The sequence below is a fragment of the Oratosquilla oratoria genome, chromosome 27 (genome assembly GCF_046742065.1).
Source record: "Oratosquilla oratoria isolate Oo_2021 chromosome 27, ASM4674206v1, whole genome shotgun sequence".
Lineage (NCBI taxonomy): Eukaryota > Metazoa > Arthropoda > Malacostraca > Stomatopoda > Squillidae > Oratosquilla > Oratosquilla oratoria.
Genome location: NC_134803.1, coordinates 50,585,753 through 50,608,489, shown reverse-complemented (window position 1 = coordinate 50,608,489; position 22,737 = coordinate 50,585,753). Strand labels below are relative to the sequence as shown.

Genomic DNA, 22,737 nt, shown 5'->3' with positions numbered 1-22,737 from the left:
AATTAAAATGTTATGTGATCGCTGAGTTCGAGTCCTCGGCAGTACCACATTTCAATTTCTGCATGTAGCCCCCCCATTGGATATCCCGATGTTGTTGGCTTAGAATTAAAGTGCATTGTGGTTGTTAGAATATATATATATGTGTGTGTGTGTGTGTGTGTGTGTGTGTGTGTGTGTGTGTGTGTGTGTGTGTGTGTGTGTGTGTGTGTGTGTGTGTGTGTGTGTGAAAATAAGCAAAAAATCGTTCAATGTAAAAATAACTTTTGCCTAATTTCAAAAATATAAATCTGCTGCCGAGCCAACTTGAGCATCAAAACGTAATAGTGTGGTATCAAAATTCCTCTCGCCTCGCACACGCCTGCTTGATGCTTGTATTGCATGATATGATGTGCATCATTTTTGTCCTGGACGTATTCAATACTGCTCAAAAAATGAAATCGTAAGGTTTCTTCAAAGAGAATTATACCTACTACATTTATATACATTTTTCTATGTCTCTTTGTACGTTTATTTAGAAATAACATTCTTGGATGACACTCACAGTAGTCTTCTAGAACGATTTGAACTACTTGTTTTCGTTGAAATCCATAACAAATCTTAGTTTTGACAAAGTTCGTTGATTAAGAAGGTATGGCAACATTCATCTTGTTGTCTTGGTATGTATTGTGTGTACAATGATGTAAAGTTACATGGAAAACTACGTGGCCAATAATAATTGCGGAACAGGTGTTGAGTACGATGTACGAAACTGTTATACCGAAGTCATGCAAATATCGATATTGAAATAGATAGATAAATATTCGGTAAAACATCTTATTTTGTTTTGAGGTGCATCTTAGAACAATGAACAGGAACTGTGTCATGTTCTCAAACTTTTTTCACGAAGAAGTCATTGGCAGACAGCATTGCGGTATTTGCCGTTGGCGGTATATTTGACGTGTTGAACTTTATTCTTCTGATTTGACTTTGGCTTACGACTACTAAACGACTTTTTAAAGTTGGTGACGGAATAATTGTCTCATCATATTTTTTATTTATAATGGAAATTATAAATATTTCTCTTCTTAAGACAAGCTATATTCCAATTATTAAGATTAAAATGTTTATGCCGTACAAAACACATATATGTCATACACATTAGTATGTAATTATACGTACATTTTGTATGCAATAGTACTTTCATTTAGAAATATCAGTGTGCGTGCTGCAATTGTACTGATTTTGGCTCTAATTTTGAAGTTTATAAATCTAAAGTCAATTTAACTGTAATCGAACGGTTTGCCAGGTCCCGTTCTTCACTTGTATTACCCAAAATTCCGCAGTCGACGTGTCAGCGGTAGTGGAGAGGGGCCTGTGTGCTCTTCGCGCTGAAACTTTATTTATTTACATGGTTCATGGCGTGTTGAGCGTTTAAAAAATTCATATAGTGGAAATTGAGATTTAAGACACACCGCAAAAATGAGATCTACAGTATTAGTTGTTAGTGCATTGATAACAGTATGCCAAGGCTTCTATTTACCTGGACTTGCTCCCGTCAACTATTGCATAAAAGGGTCGGCAAACGCAAAGTGTCAGGTAAGATTAGTGTATTGTAGTAAACTATGGCAAGCAATAACAATAGAGCATGTAAGAATGTTGCTGTTTATCGAAGGCGAAAATGTGGAACAGGCAGCATTGGTGGGGCGTCAACTTAATACGCAATGACTCGTGGCAAGATCAAAACAAGGTTCAACATAGATGAATATTCTAATATTTATCAGATGCTGGTAGCGAAAAAAAATCTGCCAATAATTTTTAGCTTTTAAACGTGAATTAGACCCATTTCATTCATGTGATTGTCGCCATTTTATGACAGTGGTTTCAGGGACAATCTTGGCGAGATGCCATGTTATCAACTTGGGGAAGATAGCGGTCATGGGCGAGCAAGAACACTGCCCTCTTCGGGGATATTTTCCGCTATTCAAAGATCGAAATACACATTTCTGCTACGTCTTGTCCACATTATCCCCTGTTTTAACTTGTTTTCCATTGTCCTAATTTTATTGATTTTATTATATACAAATTTATCATAGCATGTGAGTGCCAGAGGTAAATTGGCCAGAAAATATTCAGACACTTTGCTTGAGGGCTCTGTATGTCTTGAAGACTACCATGTCAAGTTTTTCTGATGTTGTGGCAACTTTGCTCTCTATTCCAATGCCATTTGAATACCTCTACTCCAACTTTGGTATCAAATGCTTTATAATATACCATCAACATTGTGTCTATCATTTATTTACAGTAGTGTCCTGTAGTAATTCAATTTGGAATATACTTGTTGAAGGGAAATGAAACTAGCATTCAGAAAAGTAAAATAAAGTAATTTTTTAGAAGTGCACACGCAATATAGTAATACAAAATTATTTTTTTTTGTAAATTAATACATCAATGTAATATGTCATTCTTGGCAGAAGCTAATAATAGAAACAGTTGCTAAAAGCTATAAGATAACCAACAAAGCCATTTTGACTAGAGATGCTATCTTTGTTTTGGTAGAGGCAGAGGTCGAAGAAATTAAAGTGCTAAATTCATCCATTCTAACCTAACCTAGCCTGCATTTAATAATGTGGTACTTGTAGTTCTAGGTGTCATCAGGCCATCGTAGTTTTCTCTGGCCTCCAAATCAATCGAAACAAAGATGGCATCTAAAGGAGTCTATACAACTTTGTTAAATTTTTCATAGCTTTTAGCAACATTTTTTTATATTGATTTCTGCCAAGAAAAAATATCTATTTGATGTATTATAATTTACAAAAATAATGTTTAATTTCCTAATGCTATACTGTGTAGGTGTGCACTTCTGAAATAATACAAAAAATAATTCATGTTGACACTGTTTTACTTGCAAAAATCTAAAATTTTCGTATTTGTACTGGAGATATCTATAATTTCTTATCAAGTTATTGACACCTGCCTCAACTAATCAAGCTGGCATTCACAGTTTATCTTATGGTTGATTTCTGTAGGAAATGGAGCCTATTGAAGGTAAACAACCTAGAAAGGTGAAATATTTTCTTACGAACATTAGGACATCGGTAAAGGCTAAGATGTCAGGGTGGAGATCAATAACCAACAAAGTCCAATAAGATTTGGTGGTAGCACCTGTCATGTTTTTCACTGGCACCATAAACTAGAAATCCTTTAGTCAATTATGATGTTTTTCATCTATATGACATAATGAAAAATACAACAATGTATGCTAAGATATTTTCAGATGGTGTAATGATGCGAGTGAAAGGCAAAAAGGACAGTCAGCTGTCACAAAAGGATATGGTATAATTCCAGAATCACACAAACACAGATATTGAACATAGAACTTGTTTTCCAATAGCTGCAAACCTAACCTAACCTAACCTGTAGTAGGTAACCATAACAGAAAAAAAAATAGATCTTTCAAATGCAAAAAAGAAGTAGAGAATGTGTTTGTATAATACTGGAATAGAACAGAAAATCTAGACAACCAATAGCCAAAAATGGAAAAGGAATTTGAATACCAAAAAATACAGAGTATTGTAAATAGGTGGTAGCTCGAAATAACAACCATTGAATTATTCTGTTGGAAGAGAAGCAGTCACAAAGGTAAATGAGGAGAAAGATTTGGGAATGTTTATAAGATAACCTGTCACCTGACAAACATAGAAGTAAGGTTGTGAGAGAGATGTGGGTTGCTGGAGAACATTAAGTTGGTTTTTCAGTACACAGATGATGATGAAATGACTAGTCTATCCAATACTGGAATGTGCATCAGTGGTATAACCCCCCCCCCCTTCCCCTATACAAAGTAGCCATGAGCAAAATCAAAAAGGTACAAAGAACAGCTACAAGTTGGTTTCGAGTCTGGCAGATGAGCCATGGAGAAGCTAAATGTGTTAGACCTGCTGATATTGAATGGTCAAAGAGAAGTTGTATTTACCAAATTGCAGTATAAAGGAAGAGAGCAATGCTCATTGCATCCTGTCTACTACTCCCAATTTATCACACCTAGCCTCAGATTAATGTATATACAGTTCCAATTTAATCTATATCCTTGGTTTCCAATTATATTTAGATTTGAATTCATGTGATGGTGACTTGATTGCGCTGCCTAGGTTACTGAAGGGGTGGACGAGTGATGGGAATGATTCAAAATTAAAATTGATATAATAGTAGGATTGATCAGAACATTAGTTGCACTGGATATTAAGATATTTAAAGCTTTGTTTATTGTAATGGTAAGACCACATCTAGAATATGCCAATCAGGTATGGAAGATAAAGAAATTGTAGAGAATGCAATAAAGGGCTATTAGGATGATACCTGAACTTAAAGGATTTAATTATGAGGAGATATTAAGGATGCTGAAAGTGCCAACATTGGCATACAGAAAAGCATGTGGAAGATCTGATTGATGTCCACAAGATACTCGGTGGAGAATGTGATAGCGAATGTTGTAAAGGACTATTAACACAAAGAGAAGAGAGTTCCAGTAAAAGAAACTCACGAAAGATCTAGATTGGATCTAAGGAAGTACGCTTTTCCATGTAGGGTGGTAAATAATTGAAATCAATTGTTTGACTGGGTGGTTGTGTCATCTTCAGTACATCAATTTGAAGCCAAATTAAGATAAATTCTGGACCAATCAAGAACTTGGATGTAAATACAAAGCACAGTTAAACCATATGAGGAAAGACTAAAGGGACTAGGTCTGCTTACTTTTAAAGATTGAAGAGAAAGAGGTGACATGATTACTGTGTTTGGGGGGTCACCAAAGGAGATAGAGTGCATTGATAGAAGGTAACTCCTAATTAATGATTGGAGGACTTTAAGAGGTCATGGAAGTAAATTAAGAAAGACCACATGTCGAAAGGATCTGAAGAAATACAGTTTTCCATATAGATGTATAAATATGTAGAAAAGCTTAGAAGGTAGTATAGGCCAAGCTCAAACAATACAGTTCAAATCTAAATATGATAATTGGGAGTAAAAGATGTAGATTTAGTTGGAATTGTACATGAATTTGAGTCTAGGTATGTTAGAGGATAAGAGACAGGACCCAACCAACATTGCTCCTTTCCAATTAGGTAAATACACGTGGCCACAAGTTAAGAATCTAGATCTAGAATCACAGGCATGAAACCTCTTCCAGGAAGTCGTCTGTAAGTATGATGTCATTGGGACAAATTGAAAAAGACGAAATGTCTAAAAATGTGAAGGAACAGCTCTCCACACAGATGTATGAACTCTTGGAATGAACTAAAAGGTATCTTGAATCATATACAGTAGGAATTTAGGTTTAGATACGATGATCAGAGAAGGTGATGTGACCCAGGATGGAACCATAAATAGGCTATGTATAGGTATTGGAGAGTAATAGGCTTCCATGACCATTGCTCCTTTCCTGTATACTACAGTTAGTTGTATACAGTGTAAAATGTTTAAAAGGAAGGGTGGACTGAAGGTGTGTATGGGGCGTTGGAATAAAGGGTGATTATAGTGTGTTACTGAGTGGACGCCATGAGATGGGAAGCGTGGAAGAGGGATACCAGACAGAAGGTGGAGAGATAAGATAAAGAAGTTTGCAGGAGTGATGTGGCAGAGGTTGGTGCAGTCATGTGAATCATGGAATGCTATGAAGGAGGCCTTTGTTCAGCAGTGGAGCCAGGATGGCTGATTTGAGTGATGAGATTGCAAGAACTTGCAATAATAGAGGGAATTGTAAATTTGTATATATTTAACCAGTGGTAATGGTGATACATCATAGTCAATGTACTATGCCTTTTTGGGGCAATAGGGTGGCAGACATTTTGCTTTTGGTGGATTTTTTACTAAAAGTTAGTTCCAGGTGGAGCTTGGACTAATTAATCTAACCTTATTCTGGTCCACCCAGACCATTCAAGACCATGGACAAGTTATTGGCTGGTTAAACCTGGGAGATTGTATGCTTAAGAGTATCGGATAGGCTTTACAGAGCTAGAAGTTGTCATCTTCTATAGGGAAGTTAGTAAACTGAGAACTGTAATACATACATATACCAAGGGCTTTTTTTTCCCTTACCAGAGAGGTAGCCAAAGTCAAGAGGCATCATTCCACTCCCACCTACCTTTTGACTTTGGCTACTTCCTGATAAGGGGAAAAAAAAAAGCCCTTGGTATATTTATGTACTACATTTCTCAGTTTACTTGTTTCTCTGTAGGAGACGACATCTTATTTCTAGATCTATAGAGCCTACCCGACATTCTTAAGTCTACAATCTTCTAGCTTTAACCAGCCAATAACTTGTGGTCTGGGTGGATCAGAATAAGGGAGTAATAAGGTGTGCAAAGATTGTGTGTGGAACAAGGAGGGTGGGAGGGAATAAAATGAAGAGTAGTGAGTGGTGTGATGAAGCAAAGGAGGTTGTAGAAGAGAAGTGAATATTCAGACTGATTGCAAAATAGGATGAGAGAAGCATATGAGAAGTACAGAGAAAAAAAAAAGAGAAGTAAAACATAAGATAAAGGAGACAAAAAGAAGGGCAAATGTAAAAATGGGGAAGAGTGTGACAGAAAATTTTGAAAATAATAAAAAGATGTTTTGGAAGGAAATTAAGAGAGGAAGGGGAGGCAAATCAATTTGAGAAGAAAAGGTAAAAGGTGCAGATGAAGATATAACAAGAGAGGCGATGGTAAGGGGAAGGTAGGCAGAGTATTTTAGGGTGTTGCTAAATGTGGAGGAGGATAGGAAGGGAAACTGTGGTTGCAGTGGGAGGCACTAAGAAAATGACAGTGATGGATGAGGTAAATATGAGGTGCAAGCAGTTATTAAGATAAGAGCAGGTAAAGCACCTGGGTTAGATGGGTGTCATGCGGAGTGTGAAGAAGGGAGATACAATGATGGTGGACTGGCTGGTGAGGTTGTTAGATGTGTGTCTAAGGGAGGGTAGAATACCAGAGGACTGGAGAGCCTATATAGTTCCGCTTGACAAGGGAAAAGGAGACAATTGTGAATGTAGTAGTTTTAGAGGGATCATTTTGTTGCGAATGTAGTTGGGAGGATTTTGAAATTAATACAAGAAATCAAAACCTACATTTGGAGAAATCTTAAGTAGTGGTGCTGTTTGCAGAGAAAGGAAGATGAAAATTAAATTGAAAAAAAAAATAGTAAAGATAAGTGGCAAACTGAAGATGTTAGTGGTGAGTGTTGACATGTTTTGATAGTGACCTCTGTTTAAAAGGCTTATTTCAATGTTTGGTGCTCTTAAAACATGATGAAGTGGTCATAATGAGGTCATTTTGCTGGACGTATGTGGTTAAGAAAACAGTCATGTATAAGAATCTATTGTGAATATAATGTTGACAGCAAGAAGTGTTTAATGTTTAGCAGGTGGGATTGGCAATCTTTGTGGTAGAGAAGGAATGAGGAATCAAAAATTATGACAACGAAGTCAAAACCCTCTTTTGGAGAAATCTCGGGTTTTGCAATAGGATTTTCAAATATAAAGAAAGATCAGACATTTGAGAAAGTATGACAGTCATTAAAGTGGCAAATAGAATGGAAGACTGTGAGGATTCACTGCAATGTGGAAAATGTAGAGTAAACTCAACAAGATGCACCACACTGATTATTTGATTAGATGGTACCATTCCCCAAAACAATCACAAATACCAAATATACACAAGAATGTACTAGACCGTGATAGCCTTGTATATAACTGTAAGATTAAGCTTTGTCATTCCAATAAGCAATGGTGAAATTTTACAGCTTGCTGGAAGGCATGTAATGGGTACATAAGGGGTATAACAAGAGAGATTCTAAGACTGAAAGCTTTGAGCAAATATTAAATACTCAAAATTATTAGACAAATAGAAAATGGGAAAGACTAAAGAAAATTATATCTATGCTATTAAGTTGAAAATGGAAATTAAGAAAATGTTGATAATAACCACTGAAAATAAAATTGAAAGCAATAAGAAAAAAACTAATACGAGCAAAGTTGAAACCCAAGTAGAAATTGTGAAACAATCTACAAGGACACTTGATACTGAGCTTTTATGATAAACAGAAACTAGGAAAAATGAAAAGAAACTGAAAGTAACAACTGTTGACGCTTAAGGAAAACAAAACCTTACACCAAAGATGAAAATGTAGAATCTGTGTAAGGATGAAGACCAAGTAGTTAAGATTTCATGAAGAATGATGATCATCTTACTAGTATTAGGACCAAGAATAATGATGAACAACATTGTATTTTAAGATACAATTTGTGGGAAAAATCAATACACTCTGGAATACAAAGAAAAGGATCTGGTAGAACACAGGGTATTCCAATGTGCCAGGTCATAATTCATGAAACTGCACCAGAAAACAAAGGGTAAATTGAGTTACCATAATAAATGGATATTATAGAAAAAAAAAATGCATTAACATAGGACTCATTCAAGTTAACCGTCATCCAAGTATTGGAGATTGTAGATTATTGATAGATGATAACTTTTCAAAGACCTAGGATTTTGCAAGATGTGGATCAGAAATGGCTTGAACTTCAGGACACCCTCTTCAGTAGTCATGCTCTCTAGAACTGCCTTCTCTTCCAAGCCAGTGATGGTTTTTGGTAACATAATGGCATTTCCAAAATGTTACATCTTAGTTCAGGATTGGTAAGCTCTGTTGTGAGCCTGTAGAGGGTGGTTATAGGCTTTAGAGATAGGCAGTTGAGTCATTATTCAACAGTAGTTCTGCGGGACAGTCTTGTCTAAGTGCCAAGTCTAGGTCCATGTTTAAAAGATCAGTTTGAGAATTTAAAAAATAATAAACTTGTTTTTTACATTTAGAAATGTTTCACAATTGATATTTTAGTGTTACGTTTTGATATTAGTAAATTGTTATTAATCAGTGATTTTTTCTTGCAGCAATAGTATTTTACTGTACTATTTTATATTTTTCATGCTTTTTCTACTTTAATGATGAACATTACCATCCCAACCATTGTAATAAGTAGTCCACTCTCTTGACAGACTCATATACCATTATATGTTAACCGCCTGAACTCAGAAGAGTCTGTCATACCATACGAATACAGTCAGTAAGTAGTTACCATCTTTATGCATTCTCATTGGTGAATAATGAATTAATGTCATTTGCAATTGTACCGCAAATTTCACAAGCTCTGTTTTATCTGTATAATTACTGCCTTACAGTTTCGACTTTTGCGAAGAAGACACAAAAGAAGCTCCGCCAGTTGAGAATCTTGGGCAAGTGGTATTTGGTGAACGCATCAGGACCTCTCCTTATCACGTAAGTTGCCGTGAAATTCGGTTGGAAGAAGTGGGTGTTAACATTGGGGAGGGTGGCTGCATGAAAACTGACAGTTTTCTGAAAATTATGTTGGTATTGGGTTTTATGATGGAGTTTGTGGCTTGGTCTAGGAAACTGGTGAGCTTTGGGGGCGTACAGTTGCAGAACCTGAGAAATAGATATTTGGGAATTGATGCTAAGAGGAGATTGTATGAAGGAGTGATTGTGCTGACAACACTGTATGGGGACATGAGAGAGGAGGAGTTTGAATGTGTTTGAGATAAGGTGCTTGAGAAGTATAATAGGGGTTACTAGGCTGAGTAGAATGAGAAATGAGGAAGTGCGGAGAATGGGGATGGAAAGGGAGTTGGGAGATGGGTTGATGAAAAAGTATTAGGGTGGTATGGACACATGGAAACAATGAGTAAAGAAAGATTAGTAAAAGAGGTGTGGAAAGATTAAACATGAGGAGGCGACTAAGAATGAGATGGATGAATGGGCCAAAAGGGGCATTGGGAAAGAGGGGAATGTCTGTTGAGGAAGGACGGGAGAAGACAGATGATAGTGGTGAATGGAGAATGGTTGTGTACGGATGATGCTGTGATGCACGGAAAGGAGGGGATGGGGAGGTGAGGGAGTATGTGTGAATAATAAATTGACGCAGTCCAAAGGGATTTCTCCCCCATCTTCTCTTTTCTGCATGAGGGGACAGAGAGTGGGCTCACCAGTTTAATGAAGCAGCCTTGCTGTGGATGTGCTGTGTCTTGTGACACTTTCTGACCCAGGGCATTGGGCAAGATGAAGGGATAACCTATCATCTGGGAGGAGCCAAGATAAGGAGGAGGGAGGGGAGTGGAGTATGTGGGGATGGAATGGGTGGGAGTGGATTTTATGCCTTTGTTTTTTGGCTACCTCTCTTGTAAGGGGGAAGAATCCCTTGGTATATATATGTACAGTTATAGTGGGATTGAGCATGTAAGGGGGCAAAATAAGAAATGTAAATGCCATTATTATGGTTTGATAATAGTTCAGGGAGGGTGATTGTGTGTGCACATTGGGTGCATCATCAAAACTTGATTTGTGTGTATGATTCAAATATGTATATTTAATATTTCTTACTATCTGACAATTACTGATAAAAGGTATATTGTTGAAAAAAGAAATATAGACACAAGCTGTTAAGATTTTTTTATTTTCAAACTACAATATTCACTCAAGTATTTCTGAAATGTTTGAAATCCAGATCAACTTCTTGGAAACAGTTGACTGCAAGGAAGTATGTACAAAGAACTATGTACCTGCTGGAAAGGACTTGGATCGATTGGCACTTCTGCAGAAGGCCATGAACCTCAACTATCAGCACCACTGGATTGTGGGTAAGTATTGCACTGTGTAATGCTAGTTTTGTTTCTTCAAATGTCTTAAGTCGCTATCTATCTATCGCTTGGTTTAAATTATGATCAAGAACATGGTATTTATTATATAAACCTGGAAAAAAAAACTTGTAAGCAACAATTGTTTCTCCATACATTTTATATTTTTAAAATTTTCGGTGTTACTAAAATGGTCTGTGGTAGCAAATAAGCAAGTACATAATGGGAACTGGTGCAAAATTTTGCATTAGAAATGCTCAAAGATATAAGAGAACTTTAGTGAAATTTTTACCCAGTGTTATTAATATAGTAGCAGCGTGCTTTGGGTGTAACGTGGATGACAGTGAATTTTTTTTTCTTAATTTACTCGTTTACTCTCTTAGTATTGTAGCATTGAAATGTCTCAGCAAATTAATGCATTTTGTCGTACGTGTCATCATTGCTTTGTCCACATCCTCCACCTTCAACTTGCCTCTCTTGTATACTCTTGCAAACTCACTAACTGCCTCAATATCCCCACAAATTAAGATGCAAGTACAGGTCACCCGCAGATAGCTGGTTCACTTCACATGACTTACTCTCGCCTGCAAATTCCAAGTCTTTGCCCAGTGTTTGTACATTTACTTTCCTTACCCTTATTCATATACTGTACATGTTCAAAAACCAAAGTGGTATCACACAACTCTGACAGTTATATATACAAGTATACCACAGACCGTTCCTGACCAGTGGCGATTCTAGGACTTTATACGATTTAAAAATAGGATATGCAAAAAACTGGGGTGGGGGGGGGGGCAACCTGGGGGCCAGCTGAAAAACTGGTGGGGGGGCATGGCTCTCCCAGGCCCCTCCCTCCTAGAATCGCCACAGTTCCTGCCCCTCACGCTTGCCCAACTAGTGTATAAACTTTTGATTGCTCATAATAGGCTCCCCCCGTTTCATACTGTAAAATTGTTCACAAAGGTTATACATTTTTGTGATCAAGTTTTTGTTTTCAGATAACATGCCAGTGACTTGGTGCTACGTGGTAAGGGATGGTGAGCTTTATTGTTCAACAGGAATGCCTATTGGCTGCTTTGTCGACGACCACGGTAGACGGAAGGATGCTTGTGTTGTGGACGTAAGTATAGTAATCAGATTATAGTTATTCATATAATTTAAAACTGTATTTTAATGGAGTGGTATTTTTCTTTTCCTCTGCTCCCATTCCTACCCTATTACTGGATATTGATTTATGAAATAAAAATTATTGTATTTTTACTGAGCCAGGTTGGCATGCATTGCTTTGGGTAGCTGAAATTGGTACTGTTTGTTGATGTTAATTTTAATCTGTCCAAATATATTGGCCCCCTCATTTTCTCTTCATAATAGTCATGCATTTCTTCCAAAATGGACAGAATACCCATCGATAACATTTTCTGAAATGACATTTCCTGCAACTGTTTGTTCTTGTATGAATATTGATAGAAAAACCTTATGTTTACCTTTTCAGCCATTGCGGTACAAGACTTCAAGCACATACTACATATTCAACCATGTTCATCTCAACATCACATACCATAGTGGTGTGACCGAAGACTGGGGTATTAAGCTTGATAAAGGTGGACGTATCCTGTGTAAGTACAAAAAACAAAGGCATAAAAACCACTCCCACCCATTCCATACTCCACTTTCATCCACCCCCTCCCTCCCTCTTATCTTTGCTCCTCCTAGATAATGAGTCATCCCTACATCTCACCCACTGCCCTGGGTCAGCAGTGTCACAAGACACAACACATCCACAACAAGGCCACTTTATTAAATTGGCAAACCCCTCCTCTGTCCCCTCATGCATCAGATTATTTTCATGCACATTCCCTCATCCCCCCATCCCCCACCCACTCACCTGCATCACAGTATCCATACATAACCATTCTCCATTCACCCCTATCTTCTGTCCTCTCCCATCCTTCCTCAACAGACATTCCCCCTCTTTCCAATGCCCCTTTTACCCCATCCGTCCATCTCATCTTTGGTTGCCCCCTCATGTTCACTCCTTCCATCACTGCCTTCCACACTTCTTTTATTAATCTTTCTTCACTCATTCTTTCCATGTGTCCCTATCTCCCAACTCCTGTATAAGTATTCATGTTATATTGAGGATGTAGTTTGTGTTATGAGCACAGTAATTTGAAGAATATAGGGAAGTCGAGATTCATAGATTTATGAAGTTGGTTAGATTTCTTGCATGAATTTAATGTTGCTTGAGTATATTATTGTAGACCAAAATACTATAGAATGTCTCTTACAGCTGTACGTGTTATTCCTGAGAGCTATGACCATAAGCATGGCGGCTGTAAAAGCAGCACTCCACCCATGGCTATTCCATCACAGATCAAAAGCAAGATTTCCATCAATTACACATACTCCGTAGTCTTCACTGTAAGTTATACAACTTTCCATTTGCTCTCCTAACTCTTTCCCCTCCACTTGAGCCTGTTTTTCCTTTGTTTATCTTTCCTTCTTTTAAAACCTCTTTTTCTTTACACAAGTCTCCAAACAATCAACCCACCTCATATCTGCCCTATTCTTGGCCTCACCTTGTGTTTCATTTCCACCCTCTTTTCTCTGTACCACAATTTTTTGCAACCATTTTTCAACTGCTTGCAGGTAGTGATGCTCAAAAAGAAAATCAGAAGAGTTATGGATGTAAATGTTAGTGGATTGTCATATCACCTGTTAATAGTAAAGGTGATAGACCATTTTGATATATTTTATTTAATACTTGTCACTTTTTTGCAGGAACGTAATGACATCAAGTGGTCTTCACGTTGGGATTATATCTTGGACTCTATGGCTCACACCAACATCCAGTGGTTCAGTATCCTCAATTCCTTGGTCATTGTGCTCTTCCTCAGTGGAATGGTGGCAATGATTATGCTCCGTACACTCCATAAGGATATTGCACGTTACAATGAGGTAGTAATTCATGAGGTGATGTACTATATGTTAGTAAGGTTGTGAAAGACTTGACCCCATAAGGAGTCATGAAATTTTTAAAAGAGAAACAGAAAGGTGGAGGGTGGTTAGGTATGTCTTTACTGACTGTCAAGGGGAACAAGCCTTTTGTTAAATTGAGTGAACTTTGTTTTAGTGGAAAATCTACAGCCCTGCAAGAGCTAGCTTGCAACAATCTTCAGACCTTTCCGTATATATCCGAAGGAAAAAAATATGGACTGTTGTCTGTTGTAACAATATGGGACTGTTTCTATGGTTTTGGCTGAAAGTAGTGGGAGGATAGGAGCAGTCAGATGTTGTAGCTTTCCATATGTGAAAGGGTTTAGAAAATATGATTGAAGTTGATAGGAAAAGATCTTAGGCCTAGTTCAGAGACAGAAAGGGTTGATGGGTTTTGGAAATAGGGAGCTCTGCAGTCTAGCTTGTAGGACCAAACCTCCACAAAGTGGGTCCCCATCATGTGACCTTATCTGGGCAATGTACAGAGTAATCTGGGGATCTTGCTAAAGATTTTCAGCCTGTGGTTCTCCCACAGACTAGGTCAGGCAGGATAGTAGTAGGATCAGAGGAGGGAATGAGGAAGTTGGTGGCAGAGTTTGGGGTAAAAGTGGCATTTAGCAAGAGGGGAATGTCTGTTGAACAAGGAAGGGAGGAGGCAGGAGATAGGGATGAGTGGAGAATAGCTGTGTAAATGATACTGTGATGCAAGAAAAGGAGGGAATGGGGGGGGGGGGTGTCCAAATGATATTTTGACTCGGCCTGAAGGGATTTCTCCCCATCTCTTTTTCTCTATGAGAGGATGGAGAGGGATGAAGTTGCCAATTAAGTGAAGTGGCCTTGCAGTGGATGTGCTGTGTCTTGCTGCATTGCTTCTGACCCAGGGCAGTGGGTGGAATACAGGGATGACCCATCATCCATGAGTGGCTAAGATGAGAGGGAGGAAGGAGTGGTAGATTGGAGTGAAATGGGTGCTTCTTTTAACTTGGCTACCTCCCTTATAAAGGGGAAAACCCTTGGTATATAGATAGAAACCATATTGGTATCACTATTGAAAGGATAGTTTGTTGTAACATTAATGGTAGGGAATGGTTTTATGCCCCCCCCCCCTTTTTTTTTTTTTTCTTCTTCTTCTTCTTTCTTTCTTTTTTTCTTTCTTTCTACACCTCCCTTGTAAAGGGAAAAAAGCCTTTAGTTTATGTATGTACATACAAACATATATCAAAGGCTTTTTCCCCCTTACAAGGGAGGTAGCCAAAAATCAAAGGCATAAAATCCACTCGCACCCGTTCCATCCCCATGTAGTCCACTCCCATTCACCCCTTCCTTTCTTTTCTTTTCTTTTTCCAGAATGATGCTGGAGAAGATGCCCAGGAAGAGTATGGCTGGAAGTTAGTGCACGGAGACGTATTCCGGCCCCCGAGGAAGGGAATGCTCTTGTCGGTTTTGGTGGGATCCGGCTTTCAGGTCTTCTTGATGACCCTTATTACACTCTGTAAGAATCCTGTAGTTTTTCTCCTTGTAACTGTAGTCTTTAGAACAAGTTTATAATATAAGTTCAATGTGAATATGGTAGAAGCTGGAAAGGGCCTTTGGTATATATATAAATGAAATTGCTAACATGTTTGTATATACACACAGCATACCAAAGGGCTCTCTTCTAAGTTTCTTTTATTTTCCCCCATAGAATATGCTGTGGGTTGAGTGAACTTTTGAATTACATTGAGTATTCAGATTTTATATTCTTCTTGAAGCCAGTAATATTCTCTCGGACTAATAGGATCTTTTTCTTACCAGTGTTCGCCTGCCTGGGTTTCTTGTCTCCAGCCAATCGTGGAGCACTTATGACGTGTGCAATGGTTCTCTATGTGTGCCTAGGTTTCTTCTCAGGCTACATATCAGCAAGACTATACAAGAGCTTTGGGGGTGAGAAGTGGAAGTCCAATGTTCTTCTCACATCAATGCTGTGTTCAGGGTAAGTTATTAAACTAAATTCTTTGTTATTAGGTCCTCTCCCTGCACACTGCCAGGTCAACTCGCACATGATCAAGCAAGATTTACAGTGACCCCATAGAAGGTAACCTACCGAATAGGATAAAGCGAGGGGGATGGTTAATGTACGGCACTTTTGGATGAGGTACTTGGTACCTTGTGTTTTGGACTGACAACACGAGTCCAGTGATGTACAGTACTACCTCTCATTAACGGATTAAAAGGCGGGTAACAGTGTCTGTTGATGTGAATAATCCGTTGATTTGGAATGGTTTTTGGGTGGCATAGTGATTGCGCGCACTAAACAACAGCATCAAAAACACTGCAAATAGCTAATTAACATCCTTTAACCACTTCACTACGGGACTTAAATCTCGCGGGCAGCAGCCAATGCCAGCCGTACGACGTGTCGTAATAATACTCGCATCATAAAATATAGTCACGGCTTATATCGATCGTTCTCTCTTTCACCCGTGAATTTTGAAAACCACAGAGAATGGGATTAAGAGCAGATTAGGGAGAATGTAAAAACACAGGGGCGACTACAATATATATAATCAAGACGCCGATATGGCAGCGTCGCAAATCCACTTGCTCCTCATGACGCCTATGTGTGCAGCACTGTATTGAAGGGGTTAATGAGAGGTAGTACTGTGTATCCAACCCCACCCCCTCCACCTCCTCATGTTTTCATTGTTGCATTTCTTTACAGATTGCCATAAACTTGAAAGAATGAAAGTGATGAAATAATTTTATTATTTTCAGAATTGTGTTTGTGGTGTTCTTTGTGATGAACCTGTTACTGTGGTACAAGCAGTCATCCGCAGCCATACCGTTCACGACATTGCTGGCTCTGCTGGCACTTTGGTTCCTCCTTGCTGTGCCACTCACTTTTGTTGGGGCCTTTTTTGGATTCAAGAAAAGGGTATGGGCCAGAGTATGATTTTTCCCAATATATATATATATATATATATATATATATATATATATATATTGAGATATTCTGACAGGTTGACGGAAGTGGAGTAGGAAACACAGGAGTCTTGAGTTTATTCCTGTGAAACTAGTCAGGAATGAACTCAAGACTAAGACTCCTGTGTTTACTACTACGCTTACGTCATATATATATATATATATATATATATATATATATATATATATATATTATATATATATATATACACACACCCACCCACATTTCCCTTGTAATGCTTCTCAGTATTAAAAATCAAATTTTTAATTATATAATATCCATGTATGCTAGTTTAGGTTGATTTTGAATTTCATGGATACAGGGATCTATTAGGGTGATATATAAAATTTCTAAGAGATGAATGGAGGAGTGAGTTCAGAGGTGAATAATCGAGTAAAGAATGAGTAAATAGCTTGATGGATTGAAAAATATGGGAAATTGGTATTCGGGGATGAATGAATTAATAGTAGATGTACTGACCCTATTATTTCCCTACAGTCTTTGGAAAATCCAGTACGAACAAACAAGATCCCACGTCAAATTCCCGAGCAAAGCATGTACACTCAGCCGTTGCCAGGCATCATCATGGGAGGTGTCCTGCCTTTTGGATGCATTTTCATCCAGCTCTTCTTCATCCTCAACTCCATTTGGTCATCACAAACATATTACATGTTTGGCTTCCTCTTCTTGGTGTTTGTCATCCTGGTCATCACATGCTCGGAAACCACCATTTTACTCTGTTATTTCCACCTTTGTGCTGAGGTAAAGTACTGTAATCATTTGTTTTGTCGGATAATCATATGTGGTGCCAAATTAAGAAGAGAAGGAGAGAATGTTAGTCCAGTTTCATTGTAAGGATTTTCAGTATATGAATATATCATCATTCTAAGGTTTGAAATAGTTGTTTGCATGATTGATGTGAACATCGACTTTGTATTATATTTTGCATATGATGGACTGATCCGTCATGTTGACGGATCTCGTTTCTTTGTCTTGTGCAGTAATCAGGTGTACAGTTCAGTTGTTGTGTTTGTGCCTTCTGTGACTAATAAGACCAATGCATGAATTGCATTGTTTTCGACAATTTAGACATATAAAATCATTGCCAGTTGCATATGTATATATACTGCACAATTCGTTTCTTTTATTTCAGGATTACCATTGGTGGTGGCGCAGCTTTTTGACGTCAGGCTTTACAGCATTCTACTTATTTGTATACTGTGTCCACTATTTTGTTGCCAAATTAAACATAGAGGGTGTAATATCAACCATTCTCTACTTTGGTTACACTTCAATCATGGTCTTCCTCTTTTTCTTACTAACAGGTACGTACTAGTTTATATTTAAATCTTGATAGATGCAAGAAAACTAGTAAGAGTACTTGGTATGAATGAAAGGGAGAATGAAAGTGTGTGAACACAGAGTTGGCCAGGAGGAGGTTAGTGGAAACCTTTGAATTGGAGCGAGGTAGTCCTTGGGGATGTGAGAGATTGGAATTGAAGAGGAGGTTGGGACGAATTATCAAGTTGGACTTAAAGAAATATGGAGGCAGTTTAGTACATAGAAGGTGAATAGGTGTTGTTTGGATGACGAGTAAAGGTGAGGCAATGTTACCGAAGCTGGGTCATTATGAAGTTAGATATATGTATGATAATTGGAGGCAGGCATATGAAGAGTGGTTACAAAGAAATGAGCATACAAGACTTAGTGAAAAGGATGAAAGCAAACCACGTGGTGAGGGAAACCAAGAGAGAGTTAATATAAAGTGGGATAGGTGTTTGGTAGAGTTAAGAACAAGATGTTTTGGAAGTGTGAGGTGAGGGGAGGTAAGTTTGGTGGAGAGGAGATGGTAAAGGGTGCAGACAGATAGACAGAAGTACATGCAGTGAGTGGAAGATGGGTATAGTGTTTTTTAAGCTGTTGTTGAGTGTATAAAACAGTAGGAAGGCTTTGGTTGTTGCAGTGGAGATACGAGAAGGGTGACTGTGACGGGGGGGGGGAGATTAATAAAAGCTGTAGCAAGAGGAGATACAGAAAGAATTGAAAGAGACCATAATATTGTTAGATTGGTTTGGGTCCTGAGTTAGCTTGTCATGTGGAATATCTGACAATGTATGGAGTGGCTCATGAAATATTTTTAACATGTCCAAGGAAAGAAGTTGGATAGTAGATCAGAGTCATGCAGGGGGAGAGGGAATCTATTTGAATGTAGCAATTTTAAAAGATCAGGGTCTGAACTGCCTTAGCACTTATCTGTTTTATAATGTATTAATTACACAAGTCTGACATAATGGCTAGTTCCTCAGTATGTTCCTTTTTTTATTTTTCAGGAACAATCGGCTTCCTTGCTTGTTTCTGGTTTGTACGCAAAATCTACAGCGTGGTCAAAGTAGATTAAGAGCAAAAACAGAAGTAGCCTATGTCCAACACTTTACACCACTTAAGTGTGGAAATATCATCATACTAAAGGTCTTTATCTTGGAAGAGGAAGACAGGAAAAGGTCCTTTATCAGCGCATTCCCCAATTGTCTGGATTCTTAACACTTAAATTGGCATCAGTGATGTACCAGTGTATTCACATGTAAATAGTGAGGAAGGGAGGCAGTGAAAGAGTTGTGTCTAGTGTGTGAGCTCTAGCAAGAGCTGTGTCAAAGTGGTGCCTCCCATTCCCCCAGGAACATCAGGGCCGCCCATAATGATGGCCCACACCTCTTGGGAGGGAAGTTTGCTATGCTATGTAAGGTTTTAATACCATTGGAAAATGTATTTTTTACGGTATGCATATACAGTAGAACCTTGTTAAATAGATATCAGTGCAAAGATTCATAATGATAGTATTTCATTTTTTGTAGGCCAAATAATTCTTATCACCCAAGCTTTCAAAGATGAGAAAATCTCAGTCTTGAGTCATCAGTTGGATTGTTTGTTTGAATCTCTTTGGTTGTACCAGTAACATTGAGAGTTCAAAATTAAGAGATCCGATTCTCAATGTCAAAAGGAAAGGAGCTCTATGGTTATTTTACAAATGAGATATAAAAAAAGTTTAAATTTGTACGTACCATGGATATAGGTATGTAATGGGCAAAACATAATCATATCACCTAGCACTTCAGTTTTATTTTGCATTTTATTTTGTCGAGTTTTTGTAAGGTTTAAATGTTGAAGCACAATTGGCAATTTTGCTTAAGGCATTTATGGATGATTGTAGAATTGAGTATTTCATGATGGAATGACAAACAATAGCAGATTCTGTTTATAAGTATTTGTGCTTAACATATATGTAATAATGATGTTGTCTTGAGTTTCACTGACTAGAAACCTACAGCCCCACAGCGGCTGGCAACGGTCCTTGGGTCCTCCCGTAGATCTCTCTGGGAAGCAGCTTTGCACTTTTGTTTGTTTTGTTAGTGTTGGACATTTCCCTGTCATAAGCTGATAGTAGTTTGAGAGGTGCAGTCACTGATTGTCGTCTGCCTGTTATGACCTGGTGGAGGACTTGGAAGTTGATGGAGAGTGATCTTGGGATCAACCCAGGGACAGATTGAAGGGCTCAAGATAGGTGTAGGTGTTGAAGGATTTCGAAAATGGCCAGCAGGGAGACAATTCTCTCCAACGTCATGCAGGACCACCGCTTGCAGGTGCCCATCACTGATCCCCGATAATCAATGCTGAGTTTCGCTGACTGGAAAAAACCACAGCCCTACATTAGCTGGCATTGGTCCTCGGACTCTCCCATGGATCTCTATGGGGATTGTTGGACTACTGGTCTTTGTTGTACTTCTGTGGGAGCATTACAGTGTCCCCAGCTTGCATTAGGAGGAGGAGGATAGCAGTTGCCAGCTGTCTGGATGTGGAAAGGCGAGAGGAATACAGAGATCCTGGGTCAAGGGAGACCATGTTAGGTCATCCAAATGGAGGTGAAAATGTTGACAGGTTTTGAAGATACTGTAGTGGTTTTCTGATGTCGTCCAGGACTCCTAGTTGCAGGGAACCGGCAATGGTCCACTGGTTTCTGTATTATATATATACATATATATATATATGCACATACACAAATGAAAATGAGGGTTGATTGATAAACAGGGACAAAGCCTCTACCCACAAAAATTTTAGACCAAGTGGTATAATGAAATTGGTATCAAAGGGAAAGAAATTTATTGCTTTGAATTGCCAGCTCATTTTGCAACCTCATCTCCATACACTGCTATATTTTTTTTCTAAATGCTCAATCCTTTTCATTCATCCCATCCATGAGAAATTTTTCTTGCTTGTCTCTGGTCCACTTAGTGTTTTGAGGTTTGTCATCAGGTGAAAAATGTTGACCATTCACCACCCCTTCATTTTTGGAAACTGCTAGGAAATCTGATGGGGCCAAATCTGGGCTGTTTGGAGGATGTTCTCAATGATTAGCTGCAGAACAAGTTGTTTGGTTCACCAGTCTTTTCAAATTGTGGCATCTGCCCTTCTTTCATTTTCCTTATGCATCACAGAGACCAGTCAGTGTGGTGTCTTGCCACACAAACTTGTCTTGCCTCTACTGCAGCTAGTAACATGTTGAACCCAACAGCGGACATTTTTCACATCCGTACCTTCATCGCCATAAATTACTTTGCATCTGAATTTTGATAGGTGCACAAACTTGTAGCTCCCAAAATTCTTTCATTAATCACTGCCTTCTCCATAACTGACCTAGTATTCATGTTTAATGAGCACTTTTCTTCCTTGATACTATCACGCAGCTAACCATACTGCACGCGTTTGGACAGGATTTGATACGAGTGAATGCATGATTAGATAAGTTTCTATACTATAAGCAATGATGTGCAACTGGACACCTTGTGTATCAATCGACACTTGTGGGTATGGGTGTATATGTATGTGTGTATATAGATATATATATCATGATCATTCTTAAGGCAAAGATTTTTGGTACTTGAATTTTTAAGGCTTGGTCCACTGGAGTGCTTTCATCTATCTGCAATGTGTGGTTAATTGTGAAGAAAATAAAGCACTATCTATTTAGTCAGATTTATCCTTCAGTTTAGTCTCGAGTGCAAATTTATAGTTGACGAAGGAGGAGGATGTGAATTCTATTTATTACAAAATACATGGCATTATTATTAATAGATATATTTTTTGCCCTCATGTTTAAACATTTGTTGTATTGGGGGGCTTCCTGCAGCCACGTAAAATTGCATGCCAACGTCGAGAATAAACGTTGATAGACTTCAAAGGGTATCGCCACTTTTGTACTTTGGATTTTACAGGGAGGATTGATTATGGGTAACTGAACAAGGTAAGCTTGCTTTTTAGTACTGTATATTGTATCTTGCTGCATTGCCACTGACTTGGGCACTGAGCTGGGGATGGGGTGACCCTTCATCCACAATGAGCTTAGGTGAAAGGAAAACGGGTGGGTGACGGATGAGAGTGGAATGTATAGGGGTGGGCACATGCATGGGCTGGCTTCCTCTCGTATAAGGGAGAATAAGCCTATTATTATACAGATATATAAGTATACAGGTAGATATATCTAGAGTTGGAAGTGTTACAGGAGAGGCTGGAGGGGTCATGTGGCTTGGAAGTGAGGAGTGGAGGTTGAGGTAAATTGTAGACTAAAGGCCTGTCTACACGAGCGGGCCTGATCGGCGGGCTTGCCCGTTAACGGGCATATTTGACGGGCAAACGATCAAATTGCCCGAAAGGCCGCCGAGCGAAATCACTGAGCTGGTGCCCGGTAGCTGGAGTTTCTACCCTGCCAGACGCAAGATAATATCGCAGAGTTGCTTCCAGACGAGCTTCTGCTGTAATGCTGTTTCTCATAACTGTGTCTTTCTTCACTATGTACGGCTCCACCTTTGATAATAAGATGTAAAAAGTGCTTACATTCATCCTCAGGTAATTTCTGAAGTCGTGTTCCTCACTACTTAGTAGTTCATGAAGTATTGTTGCAGTGCTTCCAAACATACTTCTTTTCTTTAACCAATCTTTACACCATATCCTTTTCTTCTTTTTCTTCTTGAGACACGCAGCTATTATCATAGAGCACAAAATCTTTTTCTTGACAATGCTAGGCACCATGGTTCTCGTACAGCACTCCACCCGCTACTGGCA

At 38.6% G+C, this 22,737-nt stretch overlaps 1 protein-coding gene across 1 annotated transcript; it reads left to right on the top strand.

Annotated features, from left to right (window-relative positions):
• Nucleotides 1-1,313: 1,313 nt before the first annotated feature.
• Nucleotides 1,314-21,747, top strand: TM9SF2 (transmembrane 9 superfamily protein member 2). Its single transcript, XM_076210658.1, has 14 exons — nucleotides 1,314-1,575; nucleotides 9,012-9,079; nucleotides 9,195-9,291; nucleotides 10,535-10,667; nucleotides 11,663-11,784; nucleotides 12,157-12,280; nucleotides 12,955-13,085; nucleotides 13,446-13,622; nucleotides 15,009-15,153; nucleotides 15,456-15,633; nucleotides 16,416-16,575; nucleotides 17,122-17,385; nucleotides 17,777-17,948; nucleotides 18,954-21,747. The coding sequence occupies exons 1-14, from the start codon at nucleotides 1,459-1,461 to the stop codon at nucleotides 19,019-19,021; spliced, it is 1,956 nt and encodes a 651-aa protein (XP_076066773.1). The 5' UTR covers nucleotides 1,314-1,458; the 3' UTR covers nucleotides 19,022-21,747.
• The last annotated feature ends 990 nt before the right edge of the window (nucleotides 21,748-22,737 follow it).